A 17,700-nucleotide genomic window follows, 5' to 3' on the forward strand; every position below is an offset into this window, starting at 1 on the left:
AAAGTCTCCTTAAGGAGAATAGTGTTCCCCCGTGGAATTTTAGGGGCATTGCAGCTATAAGTCCCCTTACCTGGCAGCCAGACTGGCTTGCAAAGTCTCCTTAAGGAGAATAGTGTTCCCCCGTGGTCCCCACATAGCTTTCTCATGAGCCAGATCAGACACCCCCATACTTTGCACTGACGAGGGGCAAGCACCCCGAAACACCGTGTCTGCAAATTGGGATTCTGATCTGGCTTATATATCCTGAGTCATATTGCAAAGGATTGTCGAAAATCCACTTGTGACTTTTAGGATCGCTACTTCCAATAGGTGGCGCTGTGCTAGAGTTTGTCTCCTTTACTGGAGAGACAATTTGAATATTTCCCAGAGGGGCATTGCAGCTATAAGTCCCCTTACCTGGCAGCCAGACTGGCTTGCAAAGTCTCCTTAAGGAGAATAGTGTTCCCCCGTGGAATTTTAGGGGCATTGCAGCTATAAGTCCCCTTACCTGGCAGCCAGACTGGCTTGCAAAGTCTCCTTAAGGAGAATAGTGTTCCCCCGTGGTCCCCACATAGCTTTCTCATGAGCCAGATCAGACACCCCCATACTTTGCACTGACGAGGGGCAAGCACCCCGAAACACCGTGTCTGCAAATTGGGATTCTGATCTGGCTTATATATCCTGAGTCATATTGCAAAGGATTGTCGAAAATCCACTTGTGACTTTTAGGATCGCTACTTCCAATAGGTGGCGCTGTGCTAGAGTTTGTCTCCTTTACTGGAGAGACAATTTGAATATTTCCCAGAGGGGCATTGCAGCTATAAGTCCCCTTACCTGGCAGCCAGACTGGCTTGCAAAGTCTCCTTAAGGAGAATAGTGTTCCCCCGTGGAATTTTAGGGGCATTGCAGCTATAAGTCCCCTTACCTGGCAGCCAGACTGGCTTGCAAAGTCTCCTTAAGGAGAATAGTGTTCCCCCGTGGTCCCCACATAGCTTTCTCATGAGCCAGATCAGACACCCCCATACTTTGCACTGACGAGGGGCAAGCACCCCGAAACACCGTGTCTGCAAATTGGGATTCTGATCTGGCTTATATATCCTGAGTCATATTGCAAAGGATTGTCGAAAATCCACTTGTGACTTTTAGGATCGCTACTTCCAATAGGTGGCGCTGTGCTAGAGTTTGTCTCCTTTACTGGAGAGACAATTTGAGTACTGAGTTGGCATTTCTCTCAGCCACCATGTGCTGCCTGAGTACTGAGTTGGCATTTCTCTCAGCCACCATGTGCTGCCTGAGTACTGAGTTGGTGCTTCTCTCAGCCACCATGTGCTGCCTGAGTACTGAGTTGGTGCTTCTCTCAGCCACCATGTGCTGCCTGAGTACTGAGGTGGCATTTCTCTCAGCCACCATGTGCTGCCTGAGTACTGAGTTGGCATTTCTCTCAGCCATCATGTGTTGCCTGAGTACTGAGGTGGCATTTCTCTCAGCCACCATGTGCTGCCTGAGTACTGAGTTGGCATTTCTCTCAGCTACCATGTGCTGCCTGAGTACTGAGGTGGCATTTCTCTCAGCCACCATGTGCTGCCTGAGTACTGAGTTGGCGTTTCTCTCAGCCACCATGTGCTGCCTGAGTACTGAGGAGGCGTTTCTCTCAGCCACCATGTGCTGCTTGAGTACTGAGGTAGCGTTTCTCTCAGCCACCATGTGCTGCCTGAGTACTGAGTTGGCATTTCTCTCAGCCATCATGTGCTGCCTGAGTACTGAGTTGGCATTTCTCTCAGCCACCATGTGCTGCCTGAGTACTGAGTTGGCATTTCTCTCAGCCACAATATGCTGCCTGAGTACTGAGTTGGCATTTCTCTCAGCCACCATGTGCTGCCTGAGTACTGAGGTGGCATTTCTCTCAGCCACCATGTGCTGCCTGAGTACTGAGGTGGCATTTCTCTCAGCTACCATGTACTGCCTGAGTACTGAGGTGGCATTTCTCTCAGCCACCATGTGCTGCCTGAGTACTGAGGTAGCATTTCTCTCAGCCACCATGTGCTGCCTGAGTACTGAGGTGGCATTTCTGTCAGCCACCTTGTGCTGCCTGAGTACTGAGTTGGCATTTCTCTCAGCCATCATGTGCTGCCTGAGTACTGAGGAGGCATTTCTCTCAGCCACCATGTGCTGCCTGAGTACTGAGTTGGCATTTCTCTCAGCCACCATGTGCTGCCTGAGTACTGAGGTGGCATTTCTCTCAGCCACCACGTGCTGCCTGAGTACTGAGGAGGCATTTCTTTCAGCCACCATGTGCTGCCTGAGTACTGAGTTGGCATTTCTCTCAGCCACCACGTGCTGCCTGAGTACTGAGTTGGCATTTCTCTCAGCCACCACGTGCTGCCTGAGTACTGAGTTGGCATTTCTCTCAGCCACCACGTGCTGCCTGAGTACTGAGTTGGCATTTTTCTCAGCCACCACGTGCTGCCTGAGTACTGAGGTAGCGTTTCTCTCAGCCACCATGTGCTGCCTGAGTACTGAGTTGGCATTTCTCTCAGCCATCATGTGCTGCCTGAGTACTGAGTTGGCATTTCTCTCAGCCACCATGTGCTGCCTGAGTAGTGAGTTGGCATTTCTCTCAGCCACAATATGCTGCCTGAGTACTGAGTTGGCATTTCTCTCAGCCACCATGTGCTGCCTGAGTACTGAGGTGGCATTTCTCTCAGCCACCATGTGCTGCCTGAGTACTGAGGTGGCATTTCTCTCAGCTACCATGTACTGCCTGAGTACTGAGGTGGCATTTCTCTCAGCCACCATGTGCTGCCTGAGTACTGAGGTAGCATTTCTCTCAGCCACCATGTGCTGCCTGAGTACTGAGGTGGCATTTCTGTCAGCCACCTTGTGCTGCCTGAGTACTGAGTTGGCATTTCTCTCAGCCATCATGTGCTGCCTGAGTACTGAGGAGGCATTTCTCTCAGCCACCATGTGCTGCCTGAGTACTGAGTTGGCATTTCTCTCAGCCACCATGTGCTGCCTGAGTACTGAGGTGGCATTTCTCTCAGCCACCACGTGCTGCCTGAGTACTGAGGAGGCATTTCTTTCAGCCACCATGTGCTGCCTGAGTACTGAGTTGGCATTTCTCTCAGCCACCACGTGCTGCCTGAGTACTGAGTTGGCATTTCTCTCAGCCACCACGTGCTGCCTGAGTACTGAGTTGGCATTTCTCTCAGCCACCACGTGCTGCCTGAGTACTGAGTTGGCATTTCTCTCAGCCACCACGTGCTGCCTGAGTACTGAGTTGGCATTTCTCTCAGCCACCACGTGCTGCCTGAGTACTGAGGAGGCATTTCTCTCAGCCACCACGTGCTGCCTGAGTACTGAGGTGGCATTTCTCTCAGCCACCATGTGCTGCCTGAGTACTGAGGTGGCATTTCTCTCAGCCACCATGTGCTGCCTGAGTACTGAGGTGGCATTTCTCTCAGCCACCATGTGCTGCCTGAGTACTGAGGTGGCATTTCTCTCAGCCACCATGTGCTGCCTGAGTACTGAGGTGGCATTTCTCTCAGCCACCATGTGCTGCCTGAGTACTGAGGTGGCATTTCTCTCAGCCATCATGTGCTGCCTGAGTACTGAGGTGGCATTTCTCTCAGCCACCATGTGCTGCCTGAGTACTGAGGTTGCATTTCTCTCAGCCACCATGTGCTGCCTGAGTACTGAGGTAGCGTTTCTCTCAGCCACCATGTGCTGCCTGAGTACTGAGGTGGCATTTCTCTCAGCCACCATGTGCTGCCTGAGTACTGAGGTGGCATTTCTCTCAGCCACCATGTGCTGCCTGAGTACTGAGGTGGCATTTCTCTCAGCCATCATGTGCTGCCTGAGTACTGAGTTGGCATTTCTCTCAGCCACCATGTGCTGCCTGAGTACTGAGGTGGCATTTCTCTCAGCCATCGTGTGCTGCCTGAGTAGAGGTAACATTTCTCTCAGCCACCATGTGCTGCCTGAGTACAGAGGTAGCATTTCTCTTAGCCTCCATGTGCTGCCTGAGTACTGAGTTGGCATTTCTCTCAGCCACCATGTGCTGCCTGAGTACTGAGGTGGCATTTCTCTCAGCCACCATGTGCTGCCTGAGTACTGAGGAGGCTTTTCTCTCAGCCACTATGTGCTGCCTGAGTACTGAGGTGGCATTTCTCTCAGCCACCATGTGCTGCCTGAGTACTGAGGTGGCATTTCTCTCAGCCACCATGTGCTGCCTGAGTACTGAGGAGGCATTTCTCTCAGCCACCATGTGCTGCCTGAGTACTGAGGTGGCATTTCTCTCAGCCACCATGTGCTGCCTGAGTACTGAGGTGAATTTCTCTCAGCCACCATGTGCTGCCTGAGTACTGAGGTGAATTTCTCTCAGCCACCATGTGCTGCCTGAGTACTGAGGTGAATTTCTCTCAGCCACCATGTGCTGCCTGAGTACTGAGGTGGCATTTCTCTCAGCCACCATGTGCTGCCTGAGTACTGAGGTGGCATTTCTCTCAGCCACCATGTGCTGCCTGAGTACTGAGGTGAATTTCTCTCAGCCACCATGTGCTGCCTGAGTACTGAGGTGAATTTCTCTCAGCCACCATGTGCTGCCTGAGTACTGAGGTGAATTTCTCTCAGCCACCATGTGCTGCCTGAGTACTGAGGTGAATTTCTCTCAGCCACCATGTGCTGCCTGAGTACTGAGGTGGCATTTCTCTCAGCCACCATGTGCTGCCTGAGTACTGAGGTGGCATTTCTCTCAGCCAACATGTGCTGCCTGAGTACTGAGGTGGCATTTCTCTCAGCCACCATGTGCTGCCTGAGTACTGAGGTGAATTTCTCTCAGCCACCATGTGCTGCCTGAGTACTGAGGTGAATTTCTCTCAGCCACCATGTGCTGCCTGAGTACTGAGGTGAATTTCTCTCAGCCACCATGTGCTGCCTGAGTACTGAGGTGGCATTTCTCTCAGCCACCATGTGCTGCCTGAGTACTGAGGTGGCATTTCTCTCAGCCACCATGTGCTGCCTGAGTACTGAGGTGGCATTTCTCTCAGCCACCATGTGCTGCCTGAGTACTGAGGTGAATTTCTCTCAGCCACCATGTGCTGCCTGAGTACTGAGGTGAATTTCTCTCAGCCACCATGTGCTGCCTGAGTACTGAGGTGAATTTCTCTCAGCCACCATGTGCTGCCTGAGTACTGAGGTGGCATTTCTCTCAGCCACCATGTGCTGCCTGAGTACTGAGGTGGCATTTCTCTCAGCCACCATGTGCTGCCTGAGTACTGAGGTGGCATTTCTCTCAGCCACCATGTGCTGCCTGAGTACTGAGGTGGCATTTCTCTCAGCCACCATGTGCTGCCTGAGTACTGAGGTAGCATTTCTCTCAGCCACCATGTGCTGCCTGAGTACTGAGGTGGCATTTCTGTCAGCCACCTTGTGCTGCCTGAGTACTGAGTTGGCATTTCTCTCAGCCATCATGTGCTGCCTGAGTACTGAGGAGGCATTTCTCTCAGCCACCATGTGCTGCCTGAGTACTGAGTTGGCATTTCTCTCAGCCACCATGTGCTGCCTGAGTACTGAGGTGGCATTTCTCTCAGCCACCACGTGCTGCCTGAGTACTGAGGAGGCATTTCTTTCAGCCACCATGTGCTGCCTGAGTACTGAGTTGGCATTTCTCTCAGCCACCACGTGCTGCCTGAGTACTGAGTTGGCATTTCTCTCAGCCACCACGTGCTGCCTGAGTACTGAGTTGGCATTTCTCTCAGCCACCACGTGCTGCCTGAGTACTGAGTTGGCATTTCTCTCAGCCACCACGTGCTGCCTGAGTACTGAGTTGGCATTTCTCTCAGCCACCACGTGCTGCCTGAGTACTGAGTTGGCATTTCTCTCAGCCACCACGTGCTGCCTGAGTACTGAGTTGGCATTTCTCTCAGCCACCACGTGCTGCCTGAGTACTGAGGAGGCATTTCTCTCAGCCACCACGTGCTGCCTGAGTACTGAGGTGGCATTTCTCTCAGCCACCATGTGCTGCCTGAGTACTGAGGTGGCATTTCTCTCAGCCACCATGTGCTGCCTGAGTACTGAGGTGGCATTTCTCTCAGCCACCATGTGCTGCCTGAGTACTGAGGTGGCATTTCTCTCAGCCACCATGTGCTGCCTGAGTACTGAGGTGGCATTTCTCTCAGCCACCATGTGCTGCCTGAGTACTGAGGTGGCATTTCTCTCAGCCATCATGTGCTGCCTGAGTACTGAGGTGGCATTTCTCTCAGCCACCATGTGCTGCCTGAGTACTGAGGTTGCATTTCTCTCAGCCACCATGTGCTGCCTGAGTACTGAGGTAGCGTTTCTCTCAGCCACCATGTGCTGCCTGAGTACTGAGGTGGCATTTCTCTCAGCCACCATGTGCTGCCTGAGTACTGAGGTGGCATTTCTCTCAGCCACCATGTGCTGCCTGAGTACTGAGGTGGCATTTCTCTCAGCCATCATGTGCTGCCTGAGTACTGAGTTGGCATTTCTCTCAGCCACCATGTGCTGCCTGAGTACTGAGGTGGCATTTCTCTCAGCCATCGTGTGCTGCCTGAGTAGAGGTAACATTTCTCTCAGCCACCATGTGCTGCCTGAGTACAGAGGTAGCATTTCTCTTAGCCTCCATGTGCTGCCTGAGTACTGAGTTGGCATTTCTCTCAGCCACCATGTGCTGCCTGAGTACTGAGGTGGCATTTCTCTCAGCCACCATGTGCTGCCTGAGTACTGAGGAGGCTTTTCTCTCAGCCACTATGTGCTGCCTGAGTACTGAGGTGGCATTTCTCTCAGCCACCATGTGCTGCCTGAGTACTGAGGTGGCATTTCTCTCAGCCACCATGTGCTGCCTGAGTACTGAGGAGGCATTTCTCTCAGCCACCATGTGCTGCCTGAGTACTGAGGTGAATTTCTCTCAGCCACCATGTGCTGCCTGAGTACTGAGGTGAATTTCTCTCAGCCACCATGTGCTGCCTGAGTACTGAGGTGAATTTCTCTCAGCCACCATGTGCTGCCTGAGTACTGAGGTGGCATTTCTCTCAGCCACCATGTGCTGCCTGAGTACTGAGGTGGCATTTCTCTCAGCCACCATGTGCTGCCTGAGTACTGAGGTGAATTTCTCTCAGCCACCATGTGCTGCCTGAGTACTGAGGTGAATTTCTCTCAGCCACCATGTGCTGCCTGAGTACTGAGGTGAATTTCTCTCAGCCACCATGTGCTGCCTGAGTACTGAGGTGAATTTCTCTCAGCCACCATGTGCTGCCTGAGTACTGAGGTGGCATTTCTCTCAGCCACCATGTGCTGCCTGAGTACTGAGGTGGCATTTCTCTCAGCCAACATGTGCTGCCTGAGTACTGAGGTGGCATTTCTCTCAGCCACCATGTGCTGCCTGAGTACTGAGGTGGCATTTCTCTCAGCCACCATGTGCTGCCTGAGTACTGAGGTGAATTTCTCTCAGCCACCATGTGCTGCCTGAGTACTGAGGTGAATTTCTCTCAGCCACCATGTGCTGCCTGAGTACTGAGGTGGCATTTCTCTCAGCCACCATGTGCTGCCTGAGTACTGAGGTGAATTTCTCTCAGCCATCATGTGCTGCCTGAGTACTGAGGTGGCATTTCTCTCAGCCACCATGTGCTGCCTGAGTACTGAGGTAGCGTTTCTCTCAGCCACCATGTGCTGCCTGAGTACTGAGGTGAATTTCTCTCAGCCACCATGTGCTGCCTGAGTACTGAGGTGGCATTTCTCTCAGCCACCATGTGCTGCCTGAGTACTGAGGTGGCATTTCTCTCAGCCACCATGTGCTTCTCAGTTTTTTCATGGTTCACATCGCTCAAGCTGCAGCTAAATTGTCTCCGGCTACTGCCTTCATTCAACCACCGGTGTTTATAGGCCTGTGCGTATGAGAACAAGTTGCCGACACTTCCCTGCTATCCCGCGGAAACATTTCCCTTGATAAAAGTGTTTACACACATCTGTGCAAAAACCCATAACTCTGCCAGCAAGTGAGCAGATTGTCACTCCTGTGTGTAACCACATCTCTGCTGGTAGGATTCAGCTGCCCTTAGATTACTGCTATCCTACTATTAACCCTTTCCCTGCTAATTTGTCTGGAGTTTCTATACATCCACTGTTCCTGTGTGTGTCGTCACATCAGGCGTGGCTTCGTCTGCTGTTTCCTGCTGTGTGTGTGTGTTTGCCATCATTCATATTCCGCAGTCTTGCTTCTCGCTGACCCACATGCTGTCCAGTAAAACCCGCTCCACTGCTCCATGGCTTTTGGTCCAGGCTGCTCTCCCCGATCTACGGCTTAGAGAATCCAGCTCTTCAGGTGAGCCCTTTAATGAAGCTAAATGAGCGGAAGCTTCACTATAACATAAAAGAACAATTTACCCAAATTCTGCCCCTTCCAGCTTACACCCCTGGCCATATCCACACTGTCCTCACCTGATTATCCTCCTCCTTCAGATTCTCTAGGCCTCTATCTTACTTCTCCTAGATTTCATTTTGAATATGCAGCTAGGTCTTATTCACAGTGGGCATGGAGGGCGAGGCAAAGTGGCTGGTTGGCAGCTCCCTAGATCCCCTGCTCAGGACACATGCCCCGGCACCAATACTAGGCGTGCGCCCACCTCTCTTCCATCCACAGCGCACGTTCCGTGTGCGGAGACCACACAGGGATGAAGCTGTGAGTGGAAAAGGGCATATGCCCTGGATGGGGAGTGTCAAGGAGCATGAAAAACTCAGGGGTTTCAGCTCCAGGGATGGGGGAAGCCAAAGTCAGGCCATCTCTGATGAGCGGCCAACTGGCACAGTGCGACGTGTATGACCCCTGGGTAAGAGGTATTTATTCTTGTGCTGCCTAGTGCAGCTCACAGACCAATCAGCTTCTCACCAATGTATTTTTCAGATTCATCCGTTTGTCCACCTGTCACAATCTTCCCACAAGTCAGAAGAGATGACACTCGCTTAAAATGCCTGTCACTGATGATTCGACCTAAGTCCGGGGACTGTTTGGGGTCTTCTCCATAAAATTCATGAATGGTGGTCTGTAGGGCACTCAGCAATTTCTCCTTGATGCTGTCCGAGCACAGAATATAATCTGGAGCAAGGCAGGTCTGACCGGCATTAAAGTATCGTGCCCATGCAATGCGCCGCGCCGCGTTCTTCAGGTCACAATCATCATGGACATAACATGGGTTCTTCCCGCCAAGTTCCAGGGTCACTGGCGTCAGATGTTTGGCTGCAGCCATCATTATAATCCTTCCCACATGAGGGTTCCCTGCAGGAGGAAGGAAGCAGAGGTGATATGGACGCCCTGAACGTCCCTGGAAATCAGGAACCAAGATGTGGACAAGACAAAGGAGGAACGCAGGTCTACAAAAGTAGGCATGAAGATCACAAGAAGAAGGGAGATACACCGTGTGCACAATTATTAGGCAACTTGTAATTTAGAAGATTATTTTTTATTATTATTGATCAACAGCTATGTTCTCAATCACCCAAAAGACTCAAATATCAAAGCTTAATATTTTTGGCAGTTGGAGGGGTTTAGATTTGGATCTCAGGAGGATCTGTTTGTGCAGGTGACTATTACTGTGCAGAATTATTAGGCAACTTAATAACAACCAAATCTATTCCCATCTCACTTGTTTGTTGTCACCAGGAAACCAATATAACTGCACAAAATATAGAAATAAACGTTTCTGACATCAAAAACAAAACCCCAAAAAATGAGTGCCTAATATCGCCCCCTTTCTTTCTGATGACCCTCAGCAGCCACCATCCATAGATCCTGTCATTGCTTCATCTGTTTACCATCAACATTGCGTGCAGCAGCCACCACAGCCTCCAGCCACCGCAGCCTCCAGCCACCGCAGCCTCCAGCCACCGCAGCCTCCAGCCACCGCAGCCTCCAGCCACCGCAGCCTCCAGACACCGCAGCCTCCAGACACCGCAGCCTCCAGACACCGCAGCCTCCAGACACCGCAGTCTCCAGACACCGCAGTCTCCAGACACCGCAGTCTCCAGCCACCACAGACTCCAGCCACCACAGCCTCCAGCCACCACAGCCTCCAGACACCACAGCCTCCAGACAGCACAGCCTCCAGACACCGCAGCCTCCAGCCACCGCAGCCTCCAGCCACCGCAGCCTCCAGACACCGCAGCCTCCAGCCACCACAGCCTCCAGCCACCACAGCCTCCAGACACCGCAGCCTCCAGCCACCACAGCCTCCAGCCACCACAGCCTCCAGCCACCACAGCTTCCAGCCACCACAGCCTCCAGCCACTGCTCCCAGAGGTGGACTGTTTTCCCTCCCTTTTATAAAGAGACCACAGGTTCTTTATGGGGTTCAGATCAGGTGAACAAGGGGGCCATGTCATTATTTTTTCATCTTTTAGACCGTTACTGGCCAGCCTTGTTAGGGTAGTTGGATGCATGTGATGGAGCATTGTCCTGCATGAAAATCATGTTTTTCTTGAACGATAGCGACTTCTTCGTGTAACACTGCTTGAAGAAGTTGTCTTCCAGAAACTGGCAGTAGGTCTAGGAGTTGAGCTTCACTCCATCCTCAACTCGAAAAGGTCCCACAAGTTGATCTTTGATGATCCCAGCCCATACCAGTGCCCACCTCCACCTTGCTGGCGTCTGATCGGAGCTCTCTGCCCTTTACTGATCCAGCCTCTGGCCCATCCATCTGACCATCAAGAGTCACTCTCATTTCATCAGTCCATAAAACCTGTGAAGAATCAGTCTTCAGATACAGTTAGGTCCAGAAATATTTGGACAGTGACACAAGTTTTGTTATTTTAGCTGTTTACAAAAACATGTTCAGAAATACAATTATATATATAATATGGGCTGAAAGTGCACACTCCCAGCTGCAATATGAGAGTTTTCACATCCAAATCGGAGAAAGGGTTTAGGAATCATAACTCTGTAATGCATAGCCTCCTCTTTTTCAAGGGACCAAAAGTAATTGGACAAGGGACTCTAAGGGCTGCAATTAACTCTGAAGGCGTCTCCCTCGTTAACCTGTAATCAATTAAGTAGTTAAAAGGTCTGGGGTTGATTACAGGTGTGTGGTTTTGCATTTGGAAGCTGTTGCTGTGACCAGACAACATGCGGTCTAAGGAACTCTCAATTGAGGTGAAGCAGAACATCCTGAGGCTGAAAAAAAAGAAAAAATCCATCAGAGAGATAGCAGACATGCTTGGAGTAGCAAAATCAACAGTCGGGTACATTCTGAGAAAAAAGGAATTGACTGGTGAGCTTGGGAACTCAAAAAGGCCTGGGCGTCCACGGATGACAACAGTGGTGGATGATCGCCGCATACTTTCTTTGGTGAAGAAGAACCCGTTCACAACATCAACTGAAGTCCAGAACACTCTCAGTGAAGTAGGTGTATCTGTCTCTAAGTCAACAGTAAAGAGAAGACTCCATGAAAGTAAATACAAAGGGTTCACATCTAGATGCAAACCATTCATCAATTCCAAAAATAGACAGGCCAGAGTTACATTTGCTGAAAAACACCTCATGAAGCCAGCTCAGTTCTGGAAAAGAATTCTATGGACAGATGAGACAAAGATCAACCTGTACCAGAATGATGGGAAGAAAAAAGTGTGGAGAAGAAAGGGAACGGCACATGATCCAAGGCACACCACATCCTCTGTAAAACATGGTGGAGGCAACATGATGGCATGGGCATGCATGGCTTTCAATGGCACTGGGTCACTTGTGTTTATTGATGACATAACAGCATACAAGAGTAGCCGGATGAATTCTGAAGTGTACCGGGATATACTTTCAGCCCAGATTCAGCCAAATGCCGCAAAGTTGATCGGACGGCGCTTCATAGTACAGATGGACAATGACCCCAAGCATACAGCCAAAGCTACCCAGGAGTTCATGAGTGCAAAAAAGTGGAACATTCTGCAATGGCCAAGTCAATCACCAGATCTTAACCCAATTGAGCATGCATTTCACTTGCTCAAATCCAGACTTAAGACGGAAAGACCCACAAACAAGCAAGACCTGAAGGCTGTGGCTGTAAAGGCCTGGCAAAGCATTAAGAAGGAGGAAACCCAGCGTTTGGTGATGTCCATGGGTTCCAGACTTAAGGCAGTGATTGCCTCCAAAGGATTCGCAACAAAATATTGAAAATAAAAATATTTTGTTTGGGTTTGGTTTATTTGTCCAATTACTTTTGACCTCCTAAAATGTGGAGTGTTTGTAAAGAAATGTGTACAATTCCTACAATTTCTATCAGATATTTTTGTTCAAACCTTCAAATTAAACGTTACAATCTGCACTTGAATTCTGTTGTAGAGGTTTCATTTCAAATCCAATGTGGTGGCATGCAGAGCCCAACTCGCGAAAATTGTGTCACTGTCCAAAGATTTCTGGACCTAACTGTATTTCTTGGCCCAGTCTTGAGGTTTTATCTTCTGTTTCTTGGTCAGAGGTGGTGGTTTTCAGCCTTCCTTACCTTGGCCTGTCCCTGAGTATGGCACACCTTGTGCTTTTTGATACTCCAGTAACGTTGCAGCTCTGAAATATGGACAAACTGGTGGCAAATGGCATCTTGGCAGCTTCACGCTTGATTTTCCTCAATTCATGGGCAGTTATTTTGTGCCTTTTTTGCCCAGCACGCTTCTTGTGACCCTGTTGGCTATTTGCCATGAAACGCTTGATTATTTGGTGATCACGCTTCAAAAGTTTGGCAATTTCAAGACTGCTGCATCCCTCTGCAAGACATCTCACAATATGGACTTTTCAGAGCCCATCAAATCTCTCTTCTGACCCATTTTGCCAAAGGAAAGGAAGTTGCCTAATAATTAAGCACACCTTATATAGGGTGCTGATGTCATTACACCGCACCCCCCTCATTACAGAGACGCACATCACCTGATTTACTTCATTGGTAGTTGTCTCTCAAGCCTATACAGCTTGGAGTAGGACATGTATAAAAAGCATCATGTGATCAAAATACTCATTTGCCTAATAATTCTGCACACACTGTAGTTACTTTTCCCACAGTTCGCAAGTATTAGGATTTACCTGTGAAGAAAATATAATCAAATTTGTTCTCCAGAAGACGAGTTGTATCATCCACCCCGCCACAGACCACCGCAAAACAGTCCTGTCATACAAAGAGAGACAGGCCTTAAGCCAATAGACTGCACAAATAATTAGGGTCATTGGAGAACAAGGCGCTCCATGCACTCCGCACCCAAGAATCCTGGGATGTTTCTGCTCATAGTGAGAGTGGATGTCAGGGCGTGTGCGTGGAGTCAGGGCATGTGCGTGGCGTCAAGGCGTGTGCGTGGAGTCAGGACGTGTGCGTGGAGTCAGGGCTCACGGTTGTGATCGCGTTTAGGGTCAGCGCTCATGGTTGTGGTCACCTTTGGGGTCAGGGCTCACGATTGTGATCATTTTTAGGGTCAGGGCTCACATTTGTGATCATGTTTGGGGTCAGGGCTCACATTTGTGATCATGTTTGGGGTCAGGGCTCACATTTGTGATCATGTTTTGGGTCAGGGCTCACGGTTGTGATCATGTTTGGGGTCAAAGCTCATGGTTGTGATTATGTTTGGGGTCAGGGCTCACATTTGTGATCATGTTTGGGGTCAGGGCTCATGGTTGTGATCCTGTTTGGGTCAGCACTCATGGTTGTGGTAACATTTCAGGGCTCACGGTTGTGATCATGTTTGGGGTCAAGGCTGATGGCTGTGATTATGTGCCGCCCCGTACCAGCAGCCGGCGCTGCTCGAGTCCGGACCTTCAGGGGTGGTGGCTCGAGGGTCTCCGGACCCGGGGGCTTCGCGGTCACGCCGAGTGAAAAGGGGGATGGACGTATATGTACGTTGTAAGTTCGTGACGCCACCCACGGTGTATGGTGAAGTGGGATACCACCGCTGCTGTTGCGGGACACCCGGGGAGATGTTGTGCAGCAAGCTGTTAGTCCCTCCGTGGGCAGGGATGGTGGCCCCGGGACCCGATGGCTCAAATGCAGAGGGAATAACGACCGCAGGGGGTGTTGGTGTACTCACTGTTGGTAAATAATACACGAGTCTCTGGTAAACCAAGGTGGTGGTGGCCGGTGTTACGGCCGCTGTACTCAGGGTCCCCCACCTGGTTGGTGGTCTCTATCCTTCTCCTGCACTGTTTAAAGAATGACTTCCCAGTTTATAACATAGGAGTCTGCTCCCGGCTGGATGTGGCCTAAGGAGCCGTGCCCGCAGACGCTGGCCCGTGGGATCTATGCTCATCCCCAATCGGTGGGCTGTTGTCTTCTATGAGGGACTTTGGGTGGGACAGAATCTCTAGTCCTGGCCTCAATCGGTTAATTAACCAGCTCCAGTTGATTCTGGTTTCTGGCTTCAGGGTCCGAGTATCCCCCTTTGTGCTACAGTTTCCAGGTCGGTTCCCTGTGTCGGTATCGGCGGGCTACGACCCTTGCCCAGTATGCCTCGGTTCCACCGAGCCATCTTCCCGTCTCCTGCTGACGGAGACCACCGTCTGCCTCCTAGCCAGTGGTACCAGGTCTCCAACCCTGGCACCATCAAATTGAACTCTCTCCCCTGCTGCTGGAACTACAACTAGCCCCAGCTCCTCTCAACTTGAATTTCAACACTGAACTGTTTACTTTCCCGCCCTGGGCTGTCTAAACCCCTGGGTGGGTGTGCACCAACCACCTGGCCATGCCCACTGGTGTGTCTATCTGTCCCTAAGGGTGTGACTAGGGTTTAAAGGTTGGTTGAATGTTTCCTGATGTGGGAAGGTGTTATGCAGGGGCCTTACTGTGACTACCTGGATTCTCCAGGGCGTCACAATTATGTTTCAGGGCTCATGGTTGTAGCCCAATTCAGGCAGGGCACACAGTTGTGATCATTTTTTGAGTCAGGGCTCACGGTTGTGATCATGTTTGGGGTCAAAGCTCACATTTGTGATCATGTTTGGGGTCAGGGCTCACGGTTGTGATCATGTTTGGGGTCAGGGCTCACATTTGTGATCATGTTAGGGGTCAGGGCTCACATTTGTGATCATGTTTGGGGTCAGGGCTCACGGTTGTGATCATGTTTGGGGTCAGGGCTCACGGTTGTGATCATGTTTGGGGTCAGGGCTCACATTTGTGATCATGTTTGGGGTCAGGGCTCACAGTTGTAATCCTGTTTGGGGTCAGCACTCATGGTTGTGGTAACGTTTCAAGGCTCACGGTTGTGATCATGTTTGGGGTCAAGGCTGATGGCTGTGATTATGTTTCAGGGCTCATGGTTGTAGTCCCAATTCAGGCAGGGCACACAGTTGTGATAATTTTTTGGGTCAGAGCTCACGGTTGTGGTCATGTTTGGGGTCAAGGCTGATGGTTGTGGTCACGTTTCAGGCATGGCTCATGGTTGTGGTCAGGTTTGGGGTCAGGGCTCAAGGTTGTGATCATGGTTGGGGTCAGGGCTCACAGCACTGGTCATGTTTGGGGTCAGGGCTGTTATGGTTAATATTTTATATTAAGTTTGATTATCATTTAAGCAATTTATATATCTATATATCTTTGATAATTTTGTACTTTTATATTAGCTTCATAAGTGTTATTCATAAAAGCAATAACACAGGGTGTACTCTTTGTTATAAAGATGCTTTTGTCTCAAAGGTCTTTGTTAATGAATGTCCAGAAAACTGGACAGAGCTAGATTTTTAGGAATGCAGCAGGATCCATAATTTACGATCTTGTTATTGACAACCTATATACCCATTTAAGGTAATCTATTAGGTCATGCCCCTTTCTTTGTGACAGTAATAAAACTAGTGTCTTGGGCATCTGAGATTTCAGACAAGCCTAGCACACTGACACAATTGGCTGTGTGTGTGTCCTTGTTCTCCGATCGATCGACCAACTTGATTTAGTTAACACTGGCAAACGTGTGAGACCATTTGTCTTTCTCCTATAGCTTTTTTTGTATAGCAAGGTTTCCACGACATTACATGGTGCCTGAAACCTGGGAATTGTCAAACTGGACCTTCTTTGGACCCGACTACAAGGATCTCTCTGGGGACCACTGAATAAAACCGCGGTGAGTAACCCATTGTGTTACAAATAATTCAGTGTTACCTAGAGGGCTCTGAGACGGGTAATTGGTGGTCCTAACAAGACAATCTCTGTTGAACCTTTGCCAGTGTTTGATTTTTTTTTTTTTTTCTCTGTTCTATGTATCAATGTGTCTTTAGATGTATAATTGAATTGAATGATGGATGAATGAAAATTGAATGAAGTGACAAGTAACCAACCTTGCCCAACGATTCTGGACAGGAACCTCCGCAGTTCTACCTGTATATTTCAGGAGTCGGAGGATTGTTATATGTTGTCTCCATTGTCTATGTGATTGTTATGTCTGGACTGATGTGGTTGTAAACTATGAGGATCCTTGAATGTGGGACTGATTGATCTTTGAGTGACTAATAAGGGACTACGGTCTCTGATTGATAAGGGATCCCGTTAGGTGTGTTCCTTTACATGTGGTGAAGAGAAAAATCGGTCCTTATCAGGATCAGGGAAGTATAATTGTCCATAACAGAGGAATCCTTCATGGTAAGGTAGTACTCTGAGGGTATTGAATCTCTCCTGTAAATTGATAAGGGTACTCTCTTGAAAGAGGTGCTGAATGCAGCTTTGACCTGAATACAGCAGGAGTATTAATACCAGCGACTGTGGAAGTGTGGATTGTGTAACTGACGTATTGTAAAGTTGTGTTGATGAATCAGAATCGTTGTCCTCAGTGTTTGTGTTCTGTTTTGTGTGAACTCAAGAGAGGAAAAATCATAGTAGTTGAAGTTTTTGCTCAGCCTATTTACCCAGAGCAGGAAATATACAGTATAAGAAGTAAAACTTACTGTAGATATAATGGTCATGCAGTGCCATTACAGGGAGTTGAAGGAAAGCTTTTGAACTGGGTAGTAAATACACATCACTACGCCCCCACCTGGGTGACATCCTTCTTTTGTCCAGGAATTGATTCAGTTGACTGAGAAGCTGCAGAGGCGGCTATTGAATAATTACAGATTACCTCAGGAAATGTTATATGAACCCATAGAGACTGTTACAATTGTTTTTGGTGTAGTAGGGTTTGTATTGCTGTTCATTTGGTTGTGTGTCAGAATCTCTCTAGCTCACAGGGCTGGACAACCGGTGTTAGTGCTTCCTTAGAATCCGTCTTGCGAGTCCTGAAGAAGACTGGGACAGGATTAAATTGAGAGTCTGAGAGACTCAAGCTGTGCTAAAAAGGAGTTCTACGGTTAACTCAGGCACAGGTGTTGCAGTCATGGGGACTGGCAACAGTAAGGAATTCACTAACTCAACGGCCATTGTCCCAGTTCCAGCATGTGAGATAGTGGAGAGGCTGAAAGGAAAGGAAGCAGTAGATGGATGTGAAGTTATACTGAAGAAATGTGGTATGGGCAAGTGGGGTAATCTAGAAGAGGGGGAATGGGAGAAGTGTATTTGCAACTGGGAAGGATGGCTGAAAGATAAGAACAAGTTTGAACAGGCTAGGATGTGGTTAGATGTAGCCAAGCGTCTCTCTAGGAGTGAGCATAAATCAGAAGAAACCAAGCATGGTACTGTCTATCAAATCTATGATAGTATTAAAAACCCTGAAACTCTTGAAGTCCCTATACTGAATGTAAAACCTACAATCCCTTCAGCACCCCCACCTTAT

The 17,700-nt window shown here is 49.4% G+C and overlaps 1 protein-coding gene across 1 annotated transcript in view; it reads right to left on the reverse strand.

Annotated features, from left to right (window-relative positions):
* LOC142292394 (aldehyde dehydrogenase family 3 member B1-like) overlaps positions 1–17,700 on the reverse strand; it is a 310,248-nt gene that overhangs the window by 19,340 nt on the left and 273,208 nt on the right. The window contains exons 6-7 of the mRNA XM_075337741.1: positions 13,049–13,130; positions 8,882–9,268 (exon numbers count right to left, since the gene is read on the reverse strand). Of these exons, the coding sequence (XP_075193856.1) occupies positions 8,882–9,268; positions 13,049–13,130 (469 nt within the window). The remainder of the gene's footprint in view (positions 1–8,881; positions 9,269–13,048; positions 13,131–17,700) is intronic.

The sequence above is a fragment of the Anomaloglossus baeobatrachus genome, chromosome 2, assembly GCF_048569485.1.
Source record: "Anomaloglossus baeobatrachus isolate aAnoBae1 chromosome 2, aAnoBae1.hap1, whole genome shotgun sequence".
In the NCBI taxonomy this organism is placed as follows: domain Eukaryota; kingdom Metazoa; phylum Chordata; class Amphibia; order Anura; family Aromobatidae; genus Anomaloglossus; species Anomaloglossus baeobatrachus.